The sequence below is a fragment of the Carcharodon carcharias genome, chromosome 6, assembly GCF_017639515.1.
Source record: "Carcharodon carcharias isolate sCarCar2 chromosome 6, sCarCar2.pri, whole genome shotgun sequence".
In the NCBI taxonomy this organism is placed as follows: domain Eukaryota; kingdom Metazoa; phylum Chordata; class Chondrichthyes; order Lamniformes; family Lamnidae; genus Carcharodon; species Carcharodon carcharias.
In genome coordinates, this window is record NC_054472.1 from 40,596,074 (window position 1) to 40,617,333 (window position 21,260).

General features: G+C 41.0%; 1 protein-coding gene across 2 annotated transcripts in view; it reads right to left on the reverse strand.

Annotated features, from left to right (window-relative positions):
- Positions 1 to 21,260, reverse strand: part of si:dkey-122a22.2 — a 289,414-nt gene that overhangs the window by 127,069 nt on the left and 141,085 nt on the right. For both annotated transcript variants that reach the window (XM_041189080.1, XM_041189081.1), the window contains exon 7: positions 13,649 to 13,723. In XM_041189080.1, coding sequence (XP_041045014.1) covers positions 13,649 to 13,723 — 75 coding nt within the window. The remainder of the gene's footprint in view (positions 1 to 13,648; positions 13,724 to 21,260) is intronic.

Here is a 21,260-nt window from a genome sequence, read left to right on the forward strand (position 1 = left end):
TAATAAAACCTAGGAAACCATATGCTTTATTAACTGCTCTCTCAACATGCCCTGCCATCTTCAATACACCAAGGTCCCTTTGTTCCTGCATCTCCTTTAGAGTCTCTGCCTTTATTTTATATTATCTCTCCATATTCTTCCTGCCAAAATGAATCACCTGACACTTCTCTGCATTGAATTTCATCTGCCATTTGTCTGCCCAATCCATCAATATGTCTATGTCCTTTTGAAGTTCAAGGCTATCCTCATCACAGTTGACAATGTTTCCAATCTTTATATCATCTGCAAACTTTGAAATAATGCCCTGCACACCACAGTTTAGGTCATTAATATATATCAAGAAGAGCAAGGGTCCCAACACTGACCCTTGGGGACTTCTACCTCAGGCCTTCCTCCAATCTGAAAAACAACCATTTATCACTACTCTGTTTCCTGTCACTTAGCCAATTTCTTAACCAAGTGCCTGCTTTTCCTTTTATTCCACGAGTTAAATATTGCCCAGTATATATGCAGCATGGGTCATGAGTATTAAGAGCAGTAACGATATAATGCAGTGTTAGTCTATGTGCACCTTATAGGTGATTCCACCATGACTACTAACAAACCAGAGAGTGTAGATTTTACTTTAACAGCTTCGTGCAATATTGTTAATTCGACATGAAAGTATCCCATTAGTTATTTCTAACACTGTGCAGATGATAACAGAGATTTCAGTGACTGCCTCTGCCCTCATTAACATATTCTACACATTGTACCATATGGAAATGGTGACAGTAAACTCATATTTCAAAATCTTGTCCATTCTGTAGAAGCAGAAGATGACTTTCTTCTACCTGGGTGCATGATATTATTCAATATAATTATTTCATAGTTATTATTTCATGGCATGTAGTTGAATTCTATTTTATCAGTAATCTCACAGGGTAAAAAGATCAAATGATCCCTGAACAACAAAACGGAATGATTAAACAACATAGGTTTCCACTGTCAGTGAAAAGCATTGGAGCCCTCAGGTGTCTCTGTGTGACACAACTTTTAAGAAGCCAGAGGACAAAGCTTAAATGGTTCACAGTTGTATCTGCATTTTCTTGATCAACAAGTCTGCAGGCTCTGCTGATCATTGCTTCTCACTAAAATATATTTATTTCCAATATCTACTATGCAACATAACTTTATCACAATATTTCAATACCTCACACAGCACCAAGATAGAATAGGATAATAGTTAAGGAGACAAAAGGACAAGATTGAAGTCAATGGAAAAGAATCTTGAGAATGATGTGCAATGTAAAACAGGTTATTGATTCACTATGAGCCAATTACGCACTCCTATCTTGGCAATTTCACCCCACAAAGTCTGCACAAAGTAGATGTCCATTAGCAACAAATTAAACAGAACTCTAGCCATGATTCCACTCTGTGTTCACAAGATAATTATGGATGACAAAGGCCGTCAAAGCCCAGCTCATCTCAACCATCCAGAATGGCATATGAATATTCGGAGCAAGAGTAGGCCATTTGGCCCCTCAATCCTGCTCTGCCATTTGATAACATTGCCTACATTATACCAGTGACTACAACCCAAAAAGTTCTTTAATGGCTGTAAAGTGATTTGGGACATCAGAAAATGAGCTGTATAAGTGTACGTCTTGTCTTTCTTTCATTACACTTGCATGGAGTAGGTAGAATAACTAGCAATGGTGAAACTGGAGGCCCAATGCTGAGTCTCTAAAGATAATTAAATCACAGAGCAATCAACCAATGTCAGGAAAGCGGCTACAAAGAAATCACTACATTTACAAAACAATTTAAATCTGTAGCTAATACAACCTTACCAATCTGACTTCTCTGGTACCAATGCACTGTTGTACATTTGTGCTGTGCTCTGAATTTACAGCCTATCTACAAGTTCCATATGATGTTGCATTACATTTGCATTAAAAAAATGTGCAAATAGTATTTTTTAATTCAAATTATTGTTTGAGGTGAGAGAGAAACAGGAAGATTAAGTGGAAAAATGTCATAAATAAGTAAGAAACTCCATCAGAAAAAAAAGTGTGACGGCAAAATCCTGGGAGAAATAATTTCTAGATGCACTTAAGTCAGAGGGTTGGGTTTCTTTAAAAAAATGTTTGTGCTGTTTCTCTGCGATTTCAATGGATTTTTTTCCCCAAAGTTACAATGGATGATTAGGAATCCTCACCCGCAGAGAAATTTTAGTCGCACAGTGTGACCACCTCCCGCTAGATTTTAAAACAGGATGGTGCAGGGTGGGGTCAACCTAGGATGGAGTAAGAATTTGTAAAACATTTCTTTAAGCAATCTCTTAGTGACAAACAGGGATTTTTATTCCCAGACTTTGCAAGGGCAATAATATGGGCAATAGTGAGTCAACACCCTGTCTTGCATCACACCCAGTTTTTAGTTTCTTGTATTTATTTTGATGAAGCACAAGATTTTCAAGCCTCTGGTAACTAAACACAACATATCATCAGAATTGTGTCTACTTTAAGGAATAATAAACATTTAGGCTGCTACTTGTATGCTGGTTTAAATTCAGAAGAATTTTGAGAAGTGTACAGTATTTAATTTTGGGGTACTAAACCCCACCCTCAAACCTCCCTCCAACCCCCTCCCCACCAATCTTCTGCACAACTTCCCACCCACATCCCAACCTACCCCCAACCCCTCCAATCTTCCTCCAGCATCACAACCCTACCTCCTCCTACCCACTCCAACACCCCCAACCCATCCCCACAAACTCCTCCAGCCCCATCTCACCCGCTTCCAATCTACTTCAACCCCTCCTCCAACCTCATCCCCCCCCTCCCAACCTTGATACCGCATCCCCTCCTCCCCCCCCACCTCCACACACAGCATCCAATTGGTTCTGAAATTACAGGGATTTCACTTACCATTTTTCAACCGACAGCACTCTCATGACAGCTGCTGCAGTGTTGACCTTTGTTGTTTTCTGGCAGGGTTTTAAAAATAATCAGAACCACAAAGCTACCTGCAGGTCAGATGCAACAGTACAGCAACTAGTGAAACTGACCTGACAGGCTTTAAAAAAAAATGACTCTCAGGCTGCTGGTTCCAATTTTTTAAAGCCGGTCTTTCAGGTCTGAAACTCTGGCTCCTCAAACTGGACGACTTGAGAACTCAGTTTAAAACACCAAGTCTGAACTGCATTACCTTCCCCTCCTACCGCCGCCCAGGTGTTTGGCACCATCAGCACACCCCTCTCCTGCGCCCTGCTCTAGTCCAGCTGTCCCATTACAGCTACAACTGACATCTACCTTACAATTTGGAAAATTATCCAGTTTGTCCTGTCCACAAAAGGTAGAAGAAATCCTGTCCAGTTAATTGCCTTCCTATCAACCTACTCTTAATTATCAGTGAGGTAATGGAAGAAGTTATCAACACTGCAATTAATTAGCACTTACTCACCAATGGCTATCTTGGATTTGGAAGCAATACTCAGCTCCTGACTTCATTACAGCCTTGATCCAAACATGGACAAAAGAGATAATTTCAGGAGCTGAGGTGAATGTGAATGCTCTTGAAATCAAGGCAGCATTTGATGAAGCGTGGGATTAAGGAACTGAAACTGAAGTTAATTGAGAATCAGAAGGAAAATTTCTCGATGGTTCAAGACATATCTAGTGTAAAATAAGATGGTTGTGGTTATTGAGGCCAATCATCTCAGCCATTGGACATAATTGCAGAATTCCTCACAGCAACGTACCAATCTACCTCAACTATCTTCACTTGCTTCATCAAAGCCGTGTCCTGCATCATAAGGTTGGAAGTGGGCTGCCCAGTATTCTATTTGCAAATCTTCAGATAATGACGCAATCCATGACCATATGTAGCAAGACTTCAACATAATCAGTCTTGGGATAATAAGTGGCAAGTGACATTAAAGTCATGTTAAATGTCAAGCAATTATCATCTGCAACAAGTCAGAGTCTAAACATTTCCTCAGGCATGACATTCAATGGCACCGACAAAACCCTCACCATCAACATTCTGACGGTAGCCGTTGACCAAAATCTCAATTGGCCTAGCCAGATAAATGCTGAGGCTAATTAAGCAGGCCAAATACTGGGTACTCGGTTGTGAGTGTCCTACATCCTTACTCCTCAAAGTCCCTCCACAATCTACAAATCACAAGTCAGGATGGGTGCAGCTGCAATGCCACCCAAATCCTTAGCATAAAGCAGTCTATTTGATCGGCAACTCATTCACCACCTTAAACATCCACTCCCTCCAACAGGCTGAAGTGTGCACTCCACAGAATTCACAACAGCAGCGTAGAGAAACTTCAACAGCATCTCCCAAACCCACTTCCTCCACTATCACCTCCAAATTTTACTTCAAGACATACAGAATCCCAACCTGGACAGTATCATCATTTCTTCATTGTCACTGGGTCAAAATCCTGGAATCTCGAATTCACGGCATTGTAGAAGGACCTCCACCACATGGACTGCTATGGTTCAAACAGGCAGCTCACCACCACCTTCTCAAGGGCAACTAAAAATGGGCAATAAATGATGCCTATATCCCAAGAGATTTTTTATATTAGTTTATTTATGAAACAAATGTGAAGTTTAGAATGTATGCTTTAACAGGCAGGAGTAATTTAGACATTTATAATTATCGATTACCATGGATAAATGTAACACATGAGGAATTCCAATATATTCAGCCAGATAAGGGTTAACATAAAGTAACAGTAGAGCTAGTTAAAAACATCTCACTGATCTGCACACTATTTTAATGCTGGGAGCATTATTCAACTGGAGTTATATAAAAATGTACCACAATGGAAATGACCTTTCAGCCCACATTATGTTAAAATTTGAGTTTAGTTGTCCTTCAAGATTTGCAAACTGTTCTAATTAACTTTATTCTTAGAGCTTGCTGATGGAATATAAAAGCATAGATCAAACATAATTTCTTTGCATGAATTCCACACATGCCGAACTGTAAAAAAGGTTATGTTCCCTACAATTCAGTTATTGGGATATCAATGACACAAAGGGTAACAGCACATTAAGTGGGCTCAGCTTCTTTTGCAATGAGACTTTGCAAATTGTATTATTTTAACTAATTATTTAGTTTGTCTTGATCAGCAAGCTAGTGCTTATACAGCGATTGGAACAGATTTTTTTTGAAATATCACAAAGATAATATGCACAGCAATAACACAATGCATGTTTATTCTTGTTGCATATCAGCAGAGCTGCACTGATATATTACCACTGTCTTGCACTGTCCTAAATCAAGTAGTGATTGGTAGATATAGTGGTAAGCTCACATTGATTTGATGATGCACCTCAAGCATCACTCTAATTATATAGAGTGCAAGAGGAGGATCCTGAGACAGGCAGTCAGCAGCACCTAGAGGAGAGTGCAAGAGGACCACCCTGGGGCAGGCAGTCAGCAGCACCTAGAGGAGAATGCGAGAGGATGACCATAAGACAGGCAGTCAGCAGCACCTAGGGGATCTAGTCTACATAGAGGATCTATCATCTAGTCTATGCTCAAGTAGGAGTAAGGGTAAAATAAAAGCTGTGGTCCATATTCTATTTGGTTAAGATATGTCTGGGGAGCTCAGGCCCATGATTTGCACATCCTGTGTGGCTTTGTGGGAAATCCTAGATACTCCTGGCAGTCTGGATGACCGTACTTGCATGAGGTCCCTCCGACAGAAGCAACCCGAGCTCTGGATTTTGGAGTTTGAGCGGCAGCTGGGAGCACAACGGTGCATTCAAATGACTGAGAGGTTCGTGGATAGCATGTTTCAAGATGTGGTCACCTCACAACTTCAGGAAGTGCAAGTAGAGGAGGAATGGGTGACCACCAGACAGAAGAAGGGGGCCAGGCACGTACTGGGGGAATCCCCTGCGTACTTCTTGCTTGCAAACCATTTATCGGCCTTGGAAAATGGTGAGTGACGGTTCCTTTGTGGAGCCCAGCCAGAGCTAAGGGTGGTCCACCTGTTGATGGGGGGGGGTGTGGAAGAAGTGTGGAAGGGCAATAGTGGTAGGGGATTCCTTAGTGAGGGGAGTAGACAGGCGCTTCTGCAGTGGCAGACGTGACTCTAGGATGGTATGTTGCCTCCCGGGTGCCAGGGTCAAAGATGTCACAGAACGGCTGCAGGGCATTCTGAAGAGGGAGGGTGAACAGCCAGAGGCCGTTGTCCATGTTGGGACCAATGACATAGGAAGAAAGAGAAATGAAGTCCCACAAGTAGACTTTAGGGAGTTAGGTAGGAAATTGAAAAGCAGGACTTCAAAGGTAGTAATCTCTGGATTACTCCTGGTGCCACGCAGTAGTGAGTACAGGAACAGGTGGATAGAGCAGCTGAATGCGCGGCTGGAAGGATAGTGCAGGAAGGAGGGCTTTAGATTCCTGGGGCATTGTGACCGTTTCTGGGGGAGGTGGGACCTGTACAAGTTGGATGGGTTACATCTGAACAGGAATGGGACCAACATCCTCGAGGGGAGGTTTGCTAATGCTGCTGAGGTGAATTTAAACTAAGTTGGCAAGGGGATGGGATCCTGAAAAGTTCAGAAGGGAGAGAAGCTGAGATGGAATTAGAAGTTAAAACACTGGTAATTGAGTCTGGAAAGCAGAGGAAACATAGGCTAGATAAGAAAGAAGTGAGTTTAGCAAGGCTAAATGGAATATATTTTAATGCAAGGAGCCGGAGGAATAAGAGACAAGCTGAGGGCACAGATAGGCACATGGGACTATGATTTCATAGGTATGACTGAGACTTGAATAAAAGGGCAGGATTGGCAGCTCAACATGCCTGATTATAGGGTATTCAGACGAGATAGAGAAGGAGATAGAAGAGAAGGGGATAGAAGCGGAGGGGAGGGTCGCAATATTGATCAAGGAATCAATTATAACAGTGAGCAGGGATATCATCTTGGAAGGATAATCAAATGAGGCCATATGGGTAGAAGTAAAAAAACACAAAAGGGGCAAACATGCTGTGGAGTGTGGACTCTAGGTCCCTAAACAGTCAGGGAGAGGGAGAGGATCAAATATGTAATCAAATTTCAGAGAAGTGTAAGAATAATAAGGCAGTATTGTAGGGGATTTTAACTATCCAAATATTAACGGGGACAGTTTTAGTGTGCAAGGTAGGGAGGGAGCAAAATTCTTAAGTTGCATCCAGGAGAACTTTTTTAGCCAGTACATAGAAAGCCCAACAAGGGCTTTCTAGACCTAATATTCGGAAATGAGCCCAGGCAGGTGGAAGGCGTATCAGTAGGGGAGCATTTTGGAGATAGTGACCATAACTCAGTTAGATTTAAGATAGTTATGGAAAAGGATAAGGTTGGGCCGGGAATAAAATTTCTGGGCAAAGGGTAATTTTACTAAATTGAGATACGATTTGGCCCAAGTGGACTGGAAGCAGCTACTTGCAGATAAAATTATGTCAGAACAGTGGGAGGCATTCAAGGAGGTAATAGCGAGAGTACAGAACAATTATGTTCCCATAAAAACAAAGTGGTGGGGACCAAGTCCAGACAACCCAGGATGTCAAGGGACAAAAAGGTTAGGATTAAGAAAAACGAGAAGCTTATGGCGGATATCGAGGTCTCAATACAGCAGAGTCCTTGAGGAGTATAAAAAGTGCGGGAAATTAGATGAGTTTACAGAATGTTTTTGTGACAATTTCCTGCAGCAATATGTTGTGGAACTAACTAGCAATAAAGCTATTTTATATCTAGCATGATGCAATAAAGTAGTTAATTAGTAATGTCATAGTAAAAGATCCATTGGGACATAATGATCATAATGCAATTGAATTCCACAGTAAGTTTGTAAACAACATGTTCCAATCACAAAGAAGAATTTAAACAAAGCCAATTACATAGCTATGAGGGGAGTGCTGGCTAAGATTGATTAAGGTAAAATAGACTAAAAGGTATGATGCTAAATGAACAACTGAAGCATTTAAAGAAACAATTCAAAATGTTCAATAAAAATACAGTCTATTGAAAAACAAAAAAAAACTTAGTGAGAAACCTACATCTGTGGTTAATGAAACAAATTAAGGATCTTATTAGATTATATTTTACGAAGAATAGTAGAAACCAGCAAATGGTGAACAAAAAGCTGATAAAAAAGGAAAAGAATAAAATGAGAATAAACTAGCCAGGAATATAAAAAACAAATAGTGAGAGTTTTTGTAAGTATACGAAAAGGAATAGAGTAGCTCAAGTAAAAGTTAGGTCATTCGAAGCAAAGACAGGAAAAATTATCATGGGGGATGAGGAAATGGCAGAGACATTAAATTAATACTTTGTATCTGACTTCACAGTGGAAGACACAAATTACATAACAGAATTACAGGGTGACCTGAGGGCTAATAAAAATGAAGAAATTAAGGTAACTAATTTCAGCAGAGGAAAAGTAGTGGAGCAACTCAAGGGACTAATAAATGACAAGCCCCCAGGACCTGATGGTCTATATCCTAGAGTTCTAAAAGAGTTAGCTCTGATTTTTCAAATTTCATAGGTTCTGGAACTATGAGCAGAAGTAGGCAATTCAGCCCCTCGAGCATGCCCTGCCATTCATTATGATCATGGCTGATCTCATTTCGGCCTCAACTCCAATTTCCCACCCTCTCTCCAGAACCTTTCAACCCATTACTAATTAAAACTCTATCTCCTCCTTAAATTTATTCAGCATCCCAGCATCCACTGCACTCTGAAGTACTGAATTCCACAGATTCACAACCCTTTGAGAAAGAAGTAATTCCTCCTCATCTCTGATTTAAATCTATCACCCCTTAGCCTAAAACTAAGGCCTCTCGTTCTAGAGAACGCCCCACAAGGGGAAACATCTGCTCCACGTCCACCTTGTCTATCCCCTTCAGCATCCTATACACCTCAATTAGATCTCCTCTCATCCTTCTAAACTCTAGTGAGTATAGACTTAAACTGCTCAATCTCTCCTCATAAGATAAGCCCCGCATCTCTGGAATCTATCCAGTGAACCTGCTCTGAACCGCCTCCAATGCAACTACATCCTTCAAGTAAAGGGACCAAAGCTGTGCACAGTCCTCCAGGTGCGGTCTCACTAATGCCTTGTACAGTTGCAACAACACTTCCCTATTTTTATACTCTATTCCTTTTGCAATAAATGCCAAAATTCCATTTGCCTTCCTTATTATCTGCTGTACCTGCATATTAGCTTTCAGCGATTCATGCACGAGGATACCCAGATCCCTCTGCACTGAAGCATTCTGAATTTTCTCTCCATTTAAATAATAAGTCGCCTTTTTATTCTTCCGACCAAAATGGATAACCTCACACTTATCCACGTTAAACTCCATCTGCCAAATTTTGGCCCACTCATCTAACCTGTCCATATCCATTTGTAAATTTCTTATTTCTTCATTGCAACTTACTTTCCCACCTATTTTGGTGTCATCTGCAAATTTAGCTATAGTACCTTCTATCCCTGAATCCAAGTCATTAATATAGATTGTAAATAGTTGGGGCCCAAGGACCAAACCCTGTGGCACCCCACTAATTACAGCTTGCCATCCAGAAAAAGACCCAATCTATCATGACTCTCTGTTTTCTGTTAGTTAGCCAATCCTCTATCCAAGCCAACTCTGTGTGATCTTATCTTGTGTGTTGACTTTTGTATGGCACCTTATCAAAGGCCTTCTGAAAGTCCAGATATAGCACATCTACAGGATCCCCACTATCCACTTTGCTTGTCACATCTTCAAATTAAGCACAGCAAATTAATCAAACACTATTTACTCTTACAGTCTCAGCAGACTGGAAGTTAACAAATGTAATACCACCGCCATTCAAGAAAGCAGGGTGAGAGAAGGCAGGGAACTACAGGCCAGTTAGCCTAACATCAGTCATTGGAAAAATGCTGGATCTATTATTAAGGAAGCCTTAACAATGCACTTAGAAAAGTAAAGTATGATTAGACCAAGCCAACATGGTTTTACAAAAGCGAAATCCCATTTGACAAACTTATTGGAGTTTTTTGAGGATGTAATTGGTAAGGTGGATAAAGGGGAGCCTATAGATGTTGTATACATGGGCATTCGATAAGGTGCCACACAAAACGTTATACACAAAATATGGACTCATGGAGTTGGAAGTGATATATTAACATGAATAGAGGATTGGTTAATGGAAAGGAAACAAAGTAGGGATAAATGAGGCATTTTCCAGTTTGCAAGCTGTGATGAGTAGATTGCAAGGATTGGTGGTGGGGACTCAGCTATTTACAATCTATATTAATGACTTAGAGAAAGAGACAGTGAGGAATGTATCTAAGTTTGCTAACAACACAAAGCTAGGTGTGAGCAGACTAAAAGGTGGCTGATAGAGTATGTTGTGGGGAAGTGTGAGGTTATTCACTTTGGTCATAAGAATAGAAAAGTAGAATATTTTTAAAAGGCGTGAAACTTGCAAATATCGATGTTCAGAAACACTTGGGTATACTCGTACAAGGAGCACAAAAAGGAGTACAAGAATAAAGAAGTCTTGCCACAACTATCCAGAACTTGGGGTGAGACCACACCTGGAACACTGTGTGCAATTCTGGTTTCCATATTTAAGGAAAGATATACTTGCATTAGAGGCAGTACAATAAAGGCTCACTAGATTGGTCCCTGGTATGAGAGGGTTGCCCTATGATGAGAGGCTGAGGAAATCAGGTTTACATTCACTGGAGTTTAGAAGAATGAGAGGTGATCTTATTGAAACATTCAAGATCGTGAAGGGGCAAGAAAAGGTAAAAACTGAGACATTGTTTCCGGTGGTTAGGGCATCTAGAACAAGAGGGCACAGTTTCAGGACAAGGCGCCAATCATTTAGGACTGACATGAGGAGAAATTTCTTCACTCAAAGGGTTGTAGATCTTTGGAATTCTCTACCCAAAGAGTTAAGGATACACCATCATTGAATATTTTTTAAAGCTGAGATAAACAGATTTTTGCTCTCTCAGGGAATCAAGGGATAAGGGGAGCAGGCAGGAAAGTGGATTTGAATCCCAAGATCAGCTGTGATCACACTGAATTTGCTCCTATTTCTTATGTTCTGTTTCTAAGAGACCAACATCTAGTTCAGCTGCCTTACTCCTTTATACATACTCATAAAAGCTCTTTGATCTGTTTTGATATTCCTGGTTAATTTACTCTCATATCCACTTTTTCCATTTCATCACTTCTTTGGTTGCCTTTTGGTGTTTCTAAGGCTCTCCCAATCCTCAGGCTTACCACTATTCTTTGCAACAGTATAAGCCTCTTTTTTTTACTCTAATCCTATCCTTAACTTTCCTAAAAAGCCACAGATGGATCTTTCTTGCTGAGTTTTTGTTTATAATGGAATGTATGTTTGTTGAAAATTTTGAACTATTTCTTTATATGTTGCACACTGCTTATTTACCACCATTCCTTTTAGTCTATCCAATCAACCTTAGGCAGCTATCCCCTCATAGCAATGTAATTCGCTTTAAGATCAAGATTCTTGTTTTGGATTGAGTATGTCAGTCTCAAACTAATTTGGGATTCAATTGTATTATGATCACTATTCCCTAAAGGATTTTCACTTGAGATTACTAATTAACCCTGCCTCTTTGCACAACATTAAACGTAAAATAGCTTGATCCCTGGTTGGTTCCACAACATACTGTTCTAGGAAACTGTCTTGAAAGCATGCTACAAACATCTTCCAAATGACCTTTTTCAATTTGATTTGTCCAGTCTAAGTGAAGATTCAAGTCCCTCAACCCACTTGCTGGAATGATATCTGGTGCCAAGAATTAAATTTGAAGGATAAATTGCACAAAATAGAATTGTAGTTCATTACATTTAGAAGTTTAAGGGGTGATGTGACAAAGCTTTTCAAGATATTGAGTGGAACAGATAGGATAACCAGAAAGAAATTGTTTCCACTAGTTGGAGAGTATAAGACTAGAGGGCATAGATTAAAAAGAGCCAGACCTTTCAAGAACGAAATTAGGAAAGACTTCTACACATAAAGGGTGGTAGAAATTTGGAACTCTCTTCCGCAAATGCTGGATTGATGCTAGATCTGAGATGAATAGATTTTTGTTAACCAAAAGTATTAAGAATTAAGGGCAAAGGAATAAGCTTGCAGATCAGCCATGATCTCATTAGCAAAACAGGCTTTGGGGCTAAATGGCCTACTTCTGTTCTCATGCTCTACCGTTATTGTTGAAGAGATAACATAATACGGATTTTGGCATGCACCAAGTGGTGTTTTCTTGTGCTGGAAAGCTGCTCAGGCTTGTTAAAGTTCTTTAATGACAGCCGAAGTAGGATGCATCTCACACAGAAGGCTATATAAGTTAGTATAAAGCATAACTTTGTCAATACGTAAAAGTAGTGCAGTCCAAAGATTGACATTGTCTTGTACTCAATTCCATGTCTGCCTGGAGCATTTGTACTTTTGAACACAAACCAGGTTCTGAAATCTCACTTGAAGAGCGTGCAGCATCAAGCAATTCCATTATTTTCTTCCAAGATCAGCTTTCCAGTTTTCAAAGAATTCATGAGAGCTTGGAACTTTCCATGCATTCCAAAACTGATGTGATGGGAAATATAACACATACATTACAGATGGACTTCCTTTATTGGAAATATCCAGTAGCAGAATATTCAACATTTGAATCCAATCTCAATATCAACGGATACCAACATCGAGTATGTCAGAGTAGAAGTTCAACCTGAAACAATTTTGCCTGGTAACTACATGATCAAAATAAAGGAAATAGTATAGAAATTAAGAAACGCTACTCCAGAAGGTTTTAAAGATCTAACACAGAAACAGCAAGAATTACAAACTTTCACAAGACTAATGCTGAGTAAAATCATGAAATGCAAAAAACTATGCAAAAATAACAACTTGGTTAAACTTTTTTTCCCCAAATGTTGAACAGCAGCCAAAGACACCATAGATGGTGAGGATACAAGGATCTTACTTATTCCCAGTGTGAATGTATGATAACATAGATCACACTGCTACTTCAAGAATGAAAGCACTAAAGAGGCCTCCTCGATAACATAGCATACAACCAAAGATCTCTGGTTTGATTCTTGGTCCTTAAATGCAGGCTGATCCCAGCCAAAACTGTAACAGGGATCCTTGTGCCCTGACGTGGGTTGCATGAAAATTAAAAATCAGCCATGGTTCCCAGTCTTGATTACTAACCAGCTCATGTGTGTAAATAATGAAATATAATTGGCCTCAGCTGCAATGATTCATAATTAAATAACTTCCTGAAATTTACTCTCTAGGCTCACATTTAGGAAGGTACCAGGGGGGCAACCAACACTGGTGCAATTGCAGCTAGCATAGCTCCTGCAGAATGGGAAAGGGGTGAAAACTGAAAAAAAAAATGCGCGTCTGGTGATGATCATATTTAAATAATAGCCTGTTCATTTTCACAGGATGATCAGAAAAGGAAGAGTTCGCTTTTTTTTAAAAACTGTATCTGCAGCCTTAATTGTGTAACTCATTTAAGTTTTAGTATATAGAGGCACTGCAGACTTAAACATCAGCTTTGCTGTTGCTTAATTTCATACAAACTAATTAAAATCCTAGTTGTATTTATTTACCAGTACTGCAGCCATACATCCTCCAGGAATACTTCTTCAGGGATTGGATCAATGAGGACGAGATCAGAAACCTCCCTGTGAGATAGAAATAAACCACGTTAAAATGCATTTTGCCTTCTCTATCCAGGATGTATTTCACCAGTGAGAGCACAAAGTACAGCATAACCCGATTGACCTGTCTACTGATGATATATGGGACAGTTTAACAGATACCAGATAAATTCTCCAAGTACTACATTGTGACATCCACAGCTTTGCAGAATTACACCAGCTAGATGATGTTGTTCTGTACATCATTGAGCATGCAGTAGTAAGCAGGAACATATGAAACAAATAAAAAGGAATTCAGAAGACTGAAAAATAGAAAATGGTTGAAACACACAGCAGGTCATTCAGCATTTGACCTTGTATGGAGGGAGGCAGGCAGGCATAACATCATTTTGTGGGTGTGTTCTTGGGCCAGGCCAAGATGACTATTCACAGGTGGAAGACGGGGCAGCCCATTGGAGGGGGGCGGGGGGGGTCATTTTAGATGTCTTCTGACTCAGCCAGACAAGAACTGCACTGGCCAATGCGCCCTGAAACTTTCAGGTTAGGGCTGCACAAGTTCAGGGCTGCACAGTTGGTGGTAAGGAAGCCACAATCCCTTTTATTCTGGCATCAGCTGCTGTAAAGCAGGTACATCTAAAGGTCCAGCCATTTTCAGAAGCCATGGAAAGGTAGATTTTAAGGTAAGTGGGCAGGATTTCGGGGTGGGAGAGAAATGGGTGACCATCAGGAGGTCAGTGGGGGGAGGGTCGGGTGGTGAGTAGATGGGGATCAGGTGGCTGAGGGGTGGTGGTGGGGGGGGCGGGGTGGAGGAGATTGGTGATCAATGGGGGGGTCCCATGAGGGAGTCCCATGGGAGGGGTCAGGGGTCAGTACTATAGTTACCCAGGAGTTAGAAGTCGTTTTAATTCTAACTCTTCCTGGGTTACTATTACTGTAAGACAGTTGGAAACATCTAAAGTTTGCAATTTATATCGTACTCTCAGATGGTTCAGATTGCAGGATAATTGTCCAACAGAAGTTTGAACTTCCCAGGCAATTGCTGGGCAACCCTCACTTGGGGACTTTGTGGGTGTTTTCCCAGCGCATCTTTGGGGTACCCCCCTGTTACAACACCCTGGAACCCAGAAGTTACAGCCAAATATTATGATTTAGATTCTGTTTCCTTTTTATCGACTTCAAGTTAAATTTGATATTTAAATTGTTGTGTCAGTCCCCTCCTTACAAGGGGCATATGTGGATTTGCTTCCCTGATGCTGATACTGGAACAACTTATATTTGATCGATTAAACTGGGTAAAAATGCAATAGCACGCATAATATCAGCAAAACGCTACACTAATACTAAAACTGTAAGAAAAATATTAACTTATGGTCTTGCTTATTTGGAATAATGATGAAGGAAACCTTCTGAACTGCTAACTTCTCTTTCAGATGCTAACCTAGCAGGTGTGCACTTCCAGTGCTTTGTTTTTATTTCAGATTTCAAGTAGTCACAATTTTCTTTTTACCTCGATTATGATGTCCATTGCCATATTATTATCATGCTCCGGGGATGGTATTTAATATGCTCTCCATGTTCACAAGAGTGCTATATGCCACACAGCTCATATCAAGTCATATTACAGAATAGTATATAAACTAGCAAAGAGCTGCAAAACATTTGTGGTCAAATTAGTTTCTGCATTGTAACAGTACTTCTTAAATATATCCAGGATTTCTAGCGATTCTTTTACTAAATGCTTCAACAGAATCAAAACTTCTCACTCTGGAAAAATCTTCAGAAAGCTGTCCATGTTTAAAAACAAGCCAAGGAAACATTGTCAAGTCTGGCTTGCTTATCACCATGGAACATGGAAGTTTAATTGGGAATTACTTTCTCCCGATTTGGAAAGGCAGGTTACATCTGATGTGCTCATTATTATTTGAAGAGAAATCTGCCTGTTATAACTTCAGCATCTATCATCAAGGAAAACAATTTTCTAATTACCAATCTTGTGCCATAGCAAAGTCTTTGCTTAGGATTCAAGTTGTGTAGTTACATTATAGCTGGTCATTCTGAGAGTCTAATTTTATGTGGTAGTATGCCCATTGGTGTCGGTTGTGTAGAAACTCTGGAGGGTATAGACTGCAAACATCTTTTCATTTATAGAATCAATGCTGATGTATTCTTTTAATTCATCTGGCTGTTGTTCCAAAACATTTTCATTCAAATCTAGTGAATCATCATTTTAGCACTAAGAACAGCTTTTGAAATTTAAGCTGTATCAAATAACTGTCCCCACCAATTTGCTATGTTTAACCAATTCCATCATCTCATCCATCCCTCCCATGACAATCCATCCTTTCCCATCCTATTTCTTCATCCCCCCTTTTCATTCCCATCCCACTCTTACTATCCCCATCCCTCACAGAAACAATCTCATCAGCCAGGGTAACTTTGCTGTTGGGCTTCTCTTACTTTCAGCTGATTTTGATGTGCCCCTTAAATTGACCAATCAAAACACTGGACGGATGAAAACTGGGTATTCTTATAGATGAGGAATAAGTGTTGTTTTTGAATGAAGAATCACAGAATCTTAATGGCACAGAAGAAGGCCATTCAGTCCATCATGTCTCCACCTGCTCTCCAAATGAACATTATGACTAGTGCCATTGCCCTGCCTTTCCCCCATACCCTTGCATATTAGGCTTCATTTGGATAGAAACAATGTCCTCTTTAATGCCTCGATTGAACCTGGCTTCACCACACTTCCAGGCAGTGCATTCCAAACACGAACCACTCGTTGTGTGCAAAAGTTTTCTTTCACGCTACACTTGCTTCTTTTGCAAATCACTTCAAATCTGTGCCCTCTCATTCTTGATCCTTTTACAAGTGGGAACAGGTTCTTGCGATCTATTCTATCCAGTCCCCTCATGACTTTGAACATCTTGATCAAATCTCCTCTCAGTCTTCTTCTCTCTTCACTTCCTTCCTATAATATGGTGCCCAGAACTGTACACAATATTCCAGCTGAGATCTAACAATTGTCTTATATAAACTCAGCATAATCTTGCTGCTCTTGTACTCTATGTCCCTATTAATAAAGTCCAGGATACTATATGCTTTATTAACTGTTCTCTCCACCTGTCCTGCCACCTTCAATGATCTATGCACATAAACACGTAAGTCTCTCTGCTCCTGCACTCCGTTCAAAATTTCACTCCTTATTTTATGTCTGTCCATTTGCTTCCTACCAAAATGCATCACCTCACACTTCTCCACATTGAACTTCATCTGCCACCTATATGCCAACTCCACCAACTTGTCTATGTCCTCTTGAAGTTCCACATTGTCCTCCTTGCAGTTCACAACACTCCCAAGCTTCGTATCACTCGCAAACTTTGAAATTGTCCCTTGCACACCAAGACCTAGATCATTAATATACACCAGGAAAAGCAAGGGTCCCAATACCGACTCCTGGGGAACTCGATGACAAACCTTCCTCCAGCCAGGAAAATATCCATTGACCATTACTCTTTGCTTCCTATTTTTCAGCCAATTTTGTATCCACATTGCTACTGTCCCTTTTATTCCATGAGCAATAACTTTTCTCACAAGTTGGTTGTGTGGCACTGTATCAAATGCCTTTACAAAGTCCATGTACACCACATCAACATTGCCCTCATCGACCTTTTCTGTTATCTCTTGAAAAAACTCCAGCGAGTTAGTAAAACATGATTTTCCCTTTAGAAATCCAAGCTGGCTCTTCCTTATCAACCCATATTTTTCCATGTGGCTACTAATTCTATCCCGAATAATTGTTTCTAAAACCTTGCCCACCACTGAAGTTAAACTGACTGGTCTGTAACTGCTGGGCTTATCCTTACATTCTTTTTTGAACAAGGGTATAATGTTTGCAATTCTCCAATCCTCTGGCAATACCCCGAGTTTAGGGAAGACTGAAAGATTATGGCCAGCACCCCTGCAATTTCTACCCTCACTTCCTTTGATATCCTTGGAAGCATCTCATCTGGTCCCAATGCCTTGTCAACTTTAAGTACTGACAGTCTATTCAACACTTCCTCCTTATAAATTTTGAACCCTTCTAGGGACAGAGTTTCCTCGTCTGTCATCATGGCCTGGGTAGCATCCACTTCCTTGGTAAAGACGGATGCAAAGTATCCATTTAATAGCTCAGCCATGGCCCCTTCGTCCATGTGTAAATTCCCTTTTAGGTCCCTAATCATCCCTACTCCTTTTACCACCCTCTTACCATTTATATGCCTATAGAAGACTTTGGGATTCCCCTTTATGTTGGCTACCAGTCATTTTTCATAATCCCTCTTTGCTTCTCTAATATTCTTTTTCACCTCCGCTCTGAACGTTCTGCATTCCTCTTGATTCTCAATTGTATTGTCTGCCTGACACCTGTCATAAGCGCACTTTTTCTTATCTTAATTTCAATCTCCTTTTTCATCCAGGGAGCTCTGGATTTGTTTGTCGTACCTTTCCCTTTCGATGGAATATTCCTTGACTGTGCCCGAACCAATTGTTTTTTTGAAGGTAGCCCGTTGTTCAGCTACAGCTTTTCCTGCCAATCTTTTGTTCCAGTCTATCTGGCCCAGCTTCATTCTTGCCACATCGAAGTTGGCTCTTGTCCAACTAATTATTTTTACTCTGGATTGCCTATTGTCTTTTTCCATCTTCATCCTAAAACGTACAATACAATGATCACTGTCTCCTAAAAATGTTCCCCTACTGACACTTGATCTACGTGGCCTGCCTCATTCCAAGAACCAGGTCCAACTGCGTGTCTTTTCTTGTTGGATTGGACGCATACTGCTGTAGAAAATTTTCCTGAACACAACGTAGGAACTTTTGCCACTCTCTGGCCTTTACACTACCACTGTCCCAGTCTACATTTGGGTAATTAAAGTCCCCCATTATAACAACTCTATAATGCTTGCATCTCTAATTTCCCTGCAGATTTGTTGCTCTACCTCCTTCTATTTGGCAGTCTATAGACTACACCGAGCAATGTAATTGCATCCTTTTTGTTCCTTAGCTCTCACCAAATTGATTCTGTCCTTGAATCCTCTGCGACATCCTTTTTCTCCAGCACTGCAATGCTCTCCTTCACCAATACCGCCACCCCTCCCTCCTTTCCTATCTCTTCTGAACGCCTTGTACCAAGGAATATTTAACACCCAGTTCTGCCCTTCCTTGAGCTAGGCCTGTGTTATTGCCACAACATCATATTTACACATAGCAATCTGGGCCTGTAACTCCCCAATTTACTAAACATCCTTGCATTCAATACATGCATAGTTACCCTGATATAGATTTTGTTCCTTTCTCCTATGCCCTGACTTTACCTCCTAACTTACTATTCTCTATACTAGTGCTATCTGTCCCTCTTAGTATTTGGTGCACCCTGGTATTCCTCTCTAATATTTTTCTTCATTCCCACACCCCTGCCAAGATAGTTTAAAGCCCTCCCAATAGCACTAGCAAGGAACTCAGTCCCAACTCTGTTCAGGTACAACCCGTCCGGCTTGTACAGGTACCATCTCCCTGACAGCCAGTCCCAGTGTCCCAGGAATCTAAAGCCCTCCCTCCTGCACCATCTTTCCAGCCACACATTCATCTGTCCTATCCTCCTATTTCTGTACTCACTGGTACATGGCACTGGGAGCAATTCAGAGGTTACTACATCAGAGGTCCTGCTTATAAGACCATAAGAGCAGAAATTAGACCGTTCGGCCCATCGAGTCTGCTCCGCCATTCAATCATGGCTGATATTCTGTAAGTTTCAATCAGATCCCCCCCTCATCCTTCTAAATGCCATCAAGTATAGACCCAGAGTCCTCAAACGTTCCTCATATGTTAAGCCTTTCATTCCTGGGAACATTCTCGTGAACCTCCTCTGGACACTCTCCGAGGCCAGCACATCCTTCCTGAGATACGGGATCCAAATTTGCTCACAATATTCTAAATGTGATCTGACCAGAGCCTTATAAAGCCTCAGCAGTACATCCCAGCTTTTATATTCTAGTCCTCTCGAAATAAGTGCCAACATTGCATTTGCCTTCCTAACTACCGACTCAACCTGCAAGTTAACCTTAAGAGAATCCTGGACTAGGACTCCCAAGTCCCTTTGCACTCCAGATTTCTGAATTCTCTCCCCATTTAGAAAATAGTCAATGCCTCTATTCTTCCTACCAAAGTGCATGACATTACACATCCCCACATTGCTTGCTAATTTCCTACCTAGCTCCCTAAATTCTGATAGCAGGCCCACAATCCCCTTCCTACCTAAGTCATTGGCACCAATGTGGACCCCCAACCTCTGGCTGATCACCCTCCTCCTGAAGAAACATAGAAAATAGGAGCAGGAGTTGCCATTCAGCCCTTAGAGCCTGCTCTGCCATTCATTATGATCATGGCTGATCATCCAACTAAATAGCCTGCTCCCGCTTTCTCCCCATATCCTTTGATCCCTTTCGCCCCAAAAGCTATATCTAACTCCTTTTTGAAAACATACAATGTTTTGGTCTCAACTACTTTCTGTGGTAACAGATTCCACAGGCTCACCACTCTCTAGGTGAAGAAATTTCTCCTCATCTCATCCTAAGTGGTCTACCCTGTATCCCCAGACTGTGACCCCTGGTTCTGGACTCGCCCACCATCGGGAACATCCTTCCTGCATCTACCCTGTCTAGTCCTGTTAGAATTTTATAGGTTTCTATGAGATCCCCCCTCATTCTTCTGAACTCCAGCGAATATAATCCTAATCGACTCAATCTCTCCTCATATGTCAGTCCCGCCATCCCAGGAATCAGTCGGGTAAACCTTCCTGCACTCCCTCTATAGCAAGTACATCCTTCCTCAGATAAGGAGACCAAAACTGCACACAATATTCCAGGTGTGGTCTCACCAAGGCCCTGTACAATTGCAGCAAGACATCCCTGTTCCTGTACTCGAATCCTCTGGCTATGAAGGCCAACATACCATTGGCAAGTTCTGTCGAAGGGTCATGAGGGCTCGAAACGTCAACTCTTTTCTTCTCCGCCGATGCTGCCAGACCTGCTGAGTTTTTCCAGGTAATTCTGTTTTTGTTTTGGATTTCCAGCATCCGCAGTTTTTTTGTTTTTATACCATTTGCCTTCTTTACCGCCTGCTGCATCTGCATGCTTACCTTCAGTGACTGGTGTACAAGGACACCCAGGTCTCATTGCACATTCCCCTCTTTCAATTTATAACCATTCAGATAATAATCTGCCTTCCTGTTTTTGCTACCAAAATGGACAACCTCATATTTATCCACATTATACTGCAGCTATCATGCATTTGCCCACTCACTCAGCTTGTCCAAATCACACTGAAGCATCTCTGCATCCCCCTCATAGCTCACCCTCCCACCCAGCTTTGTAATGGATACAGAATTGGCTTGGTCATGGAAGACAGAGGGTAGTAGTGGAAGGGTGCTTTTCTGAATGGAGAGCTGTGACTAGTGGAGTTCCACAGGGATCAGTGCTGGGACCTTTGCTGTTTGTAGTATACGTAAATGATTTGGAGGAAA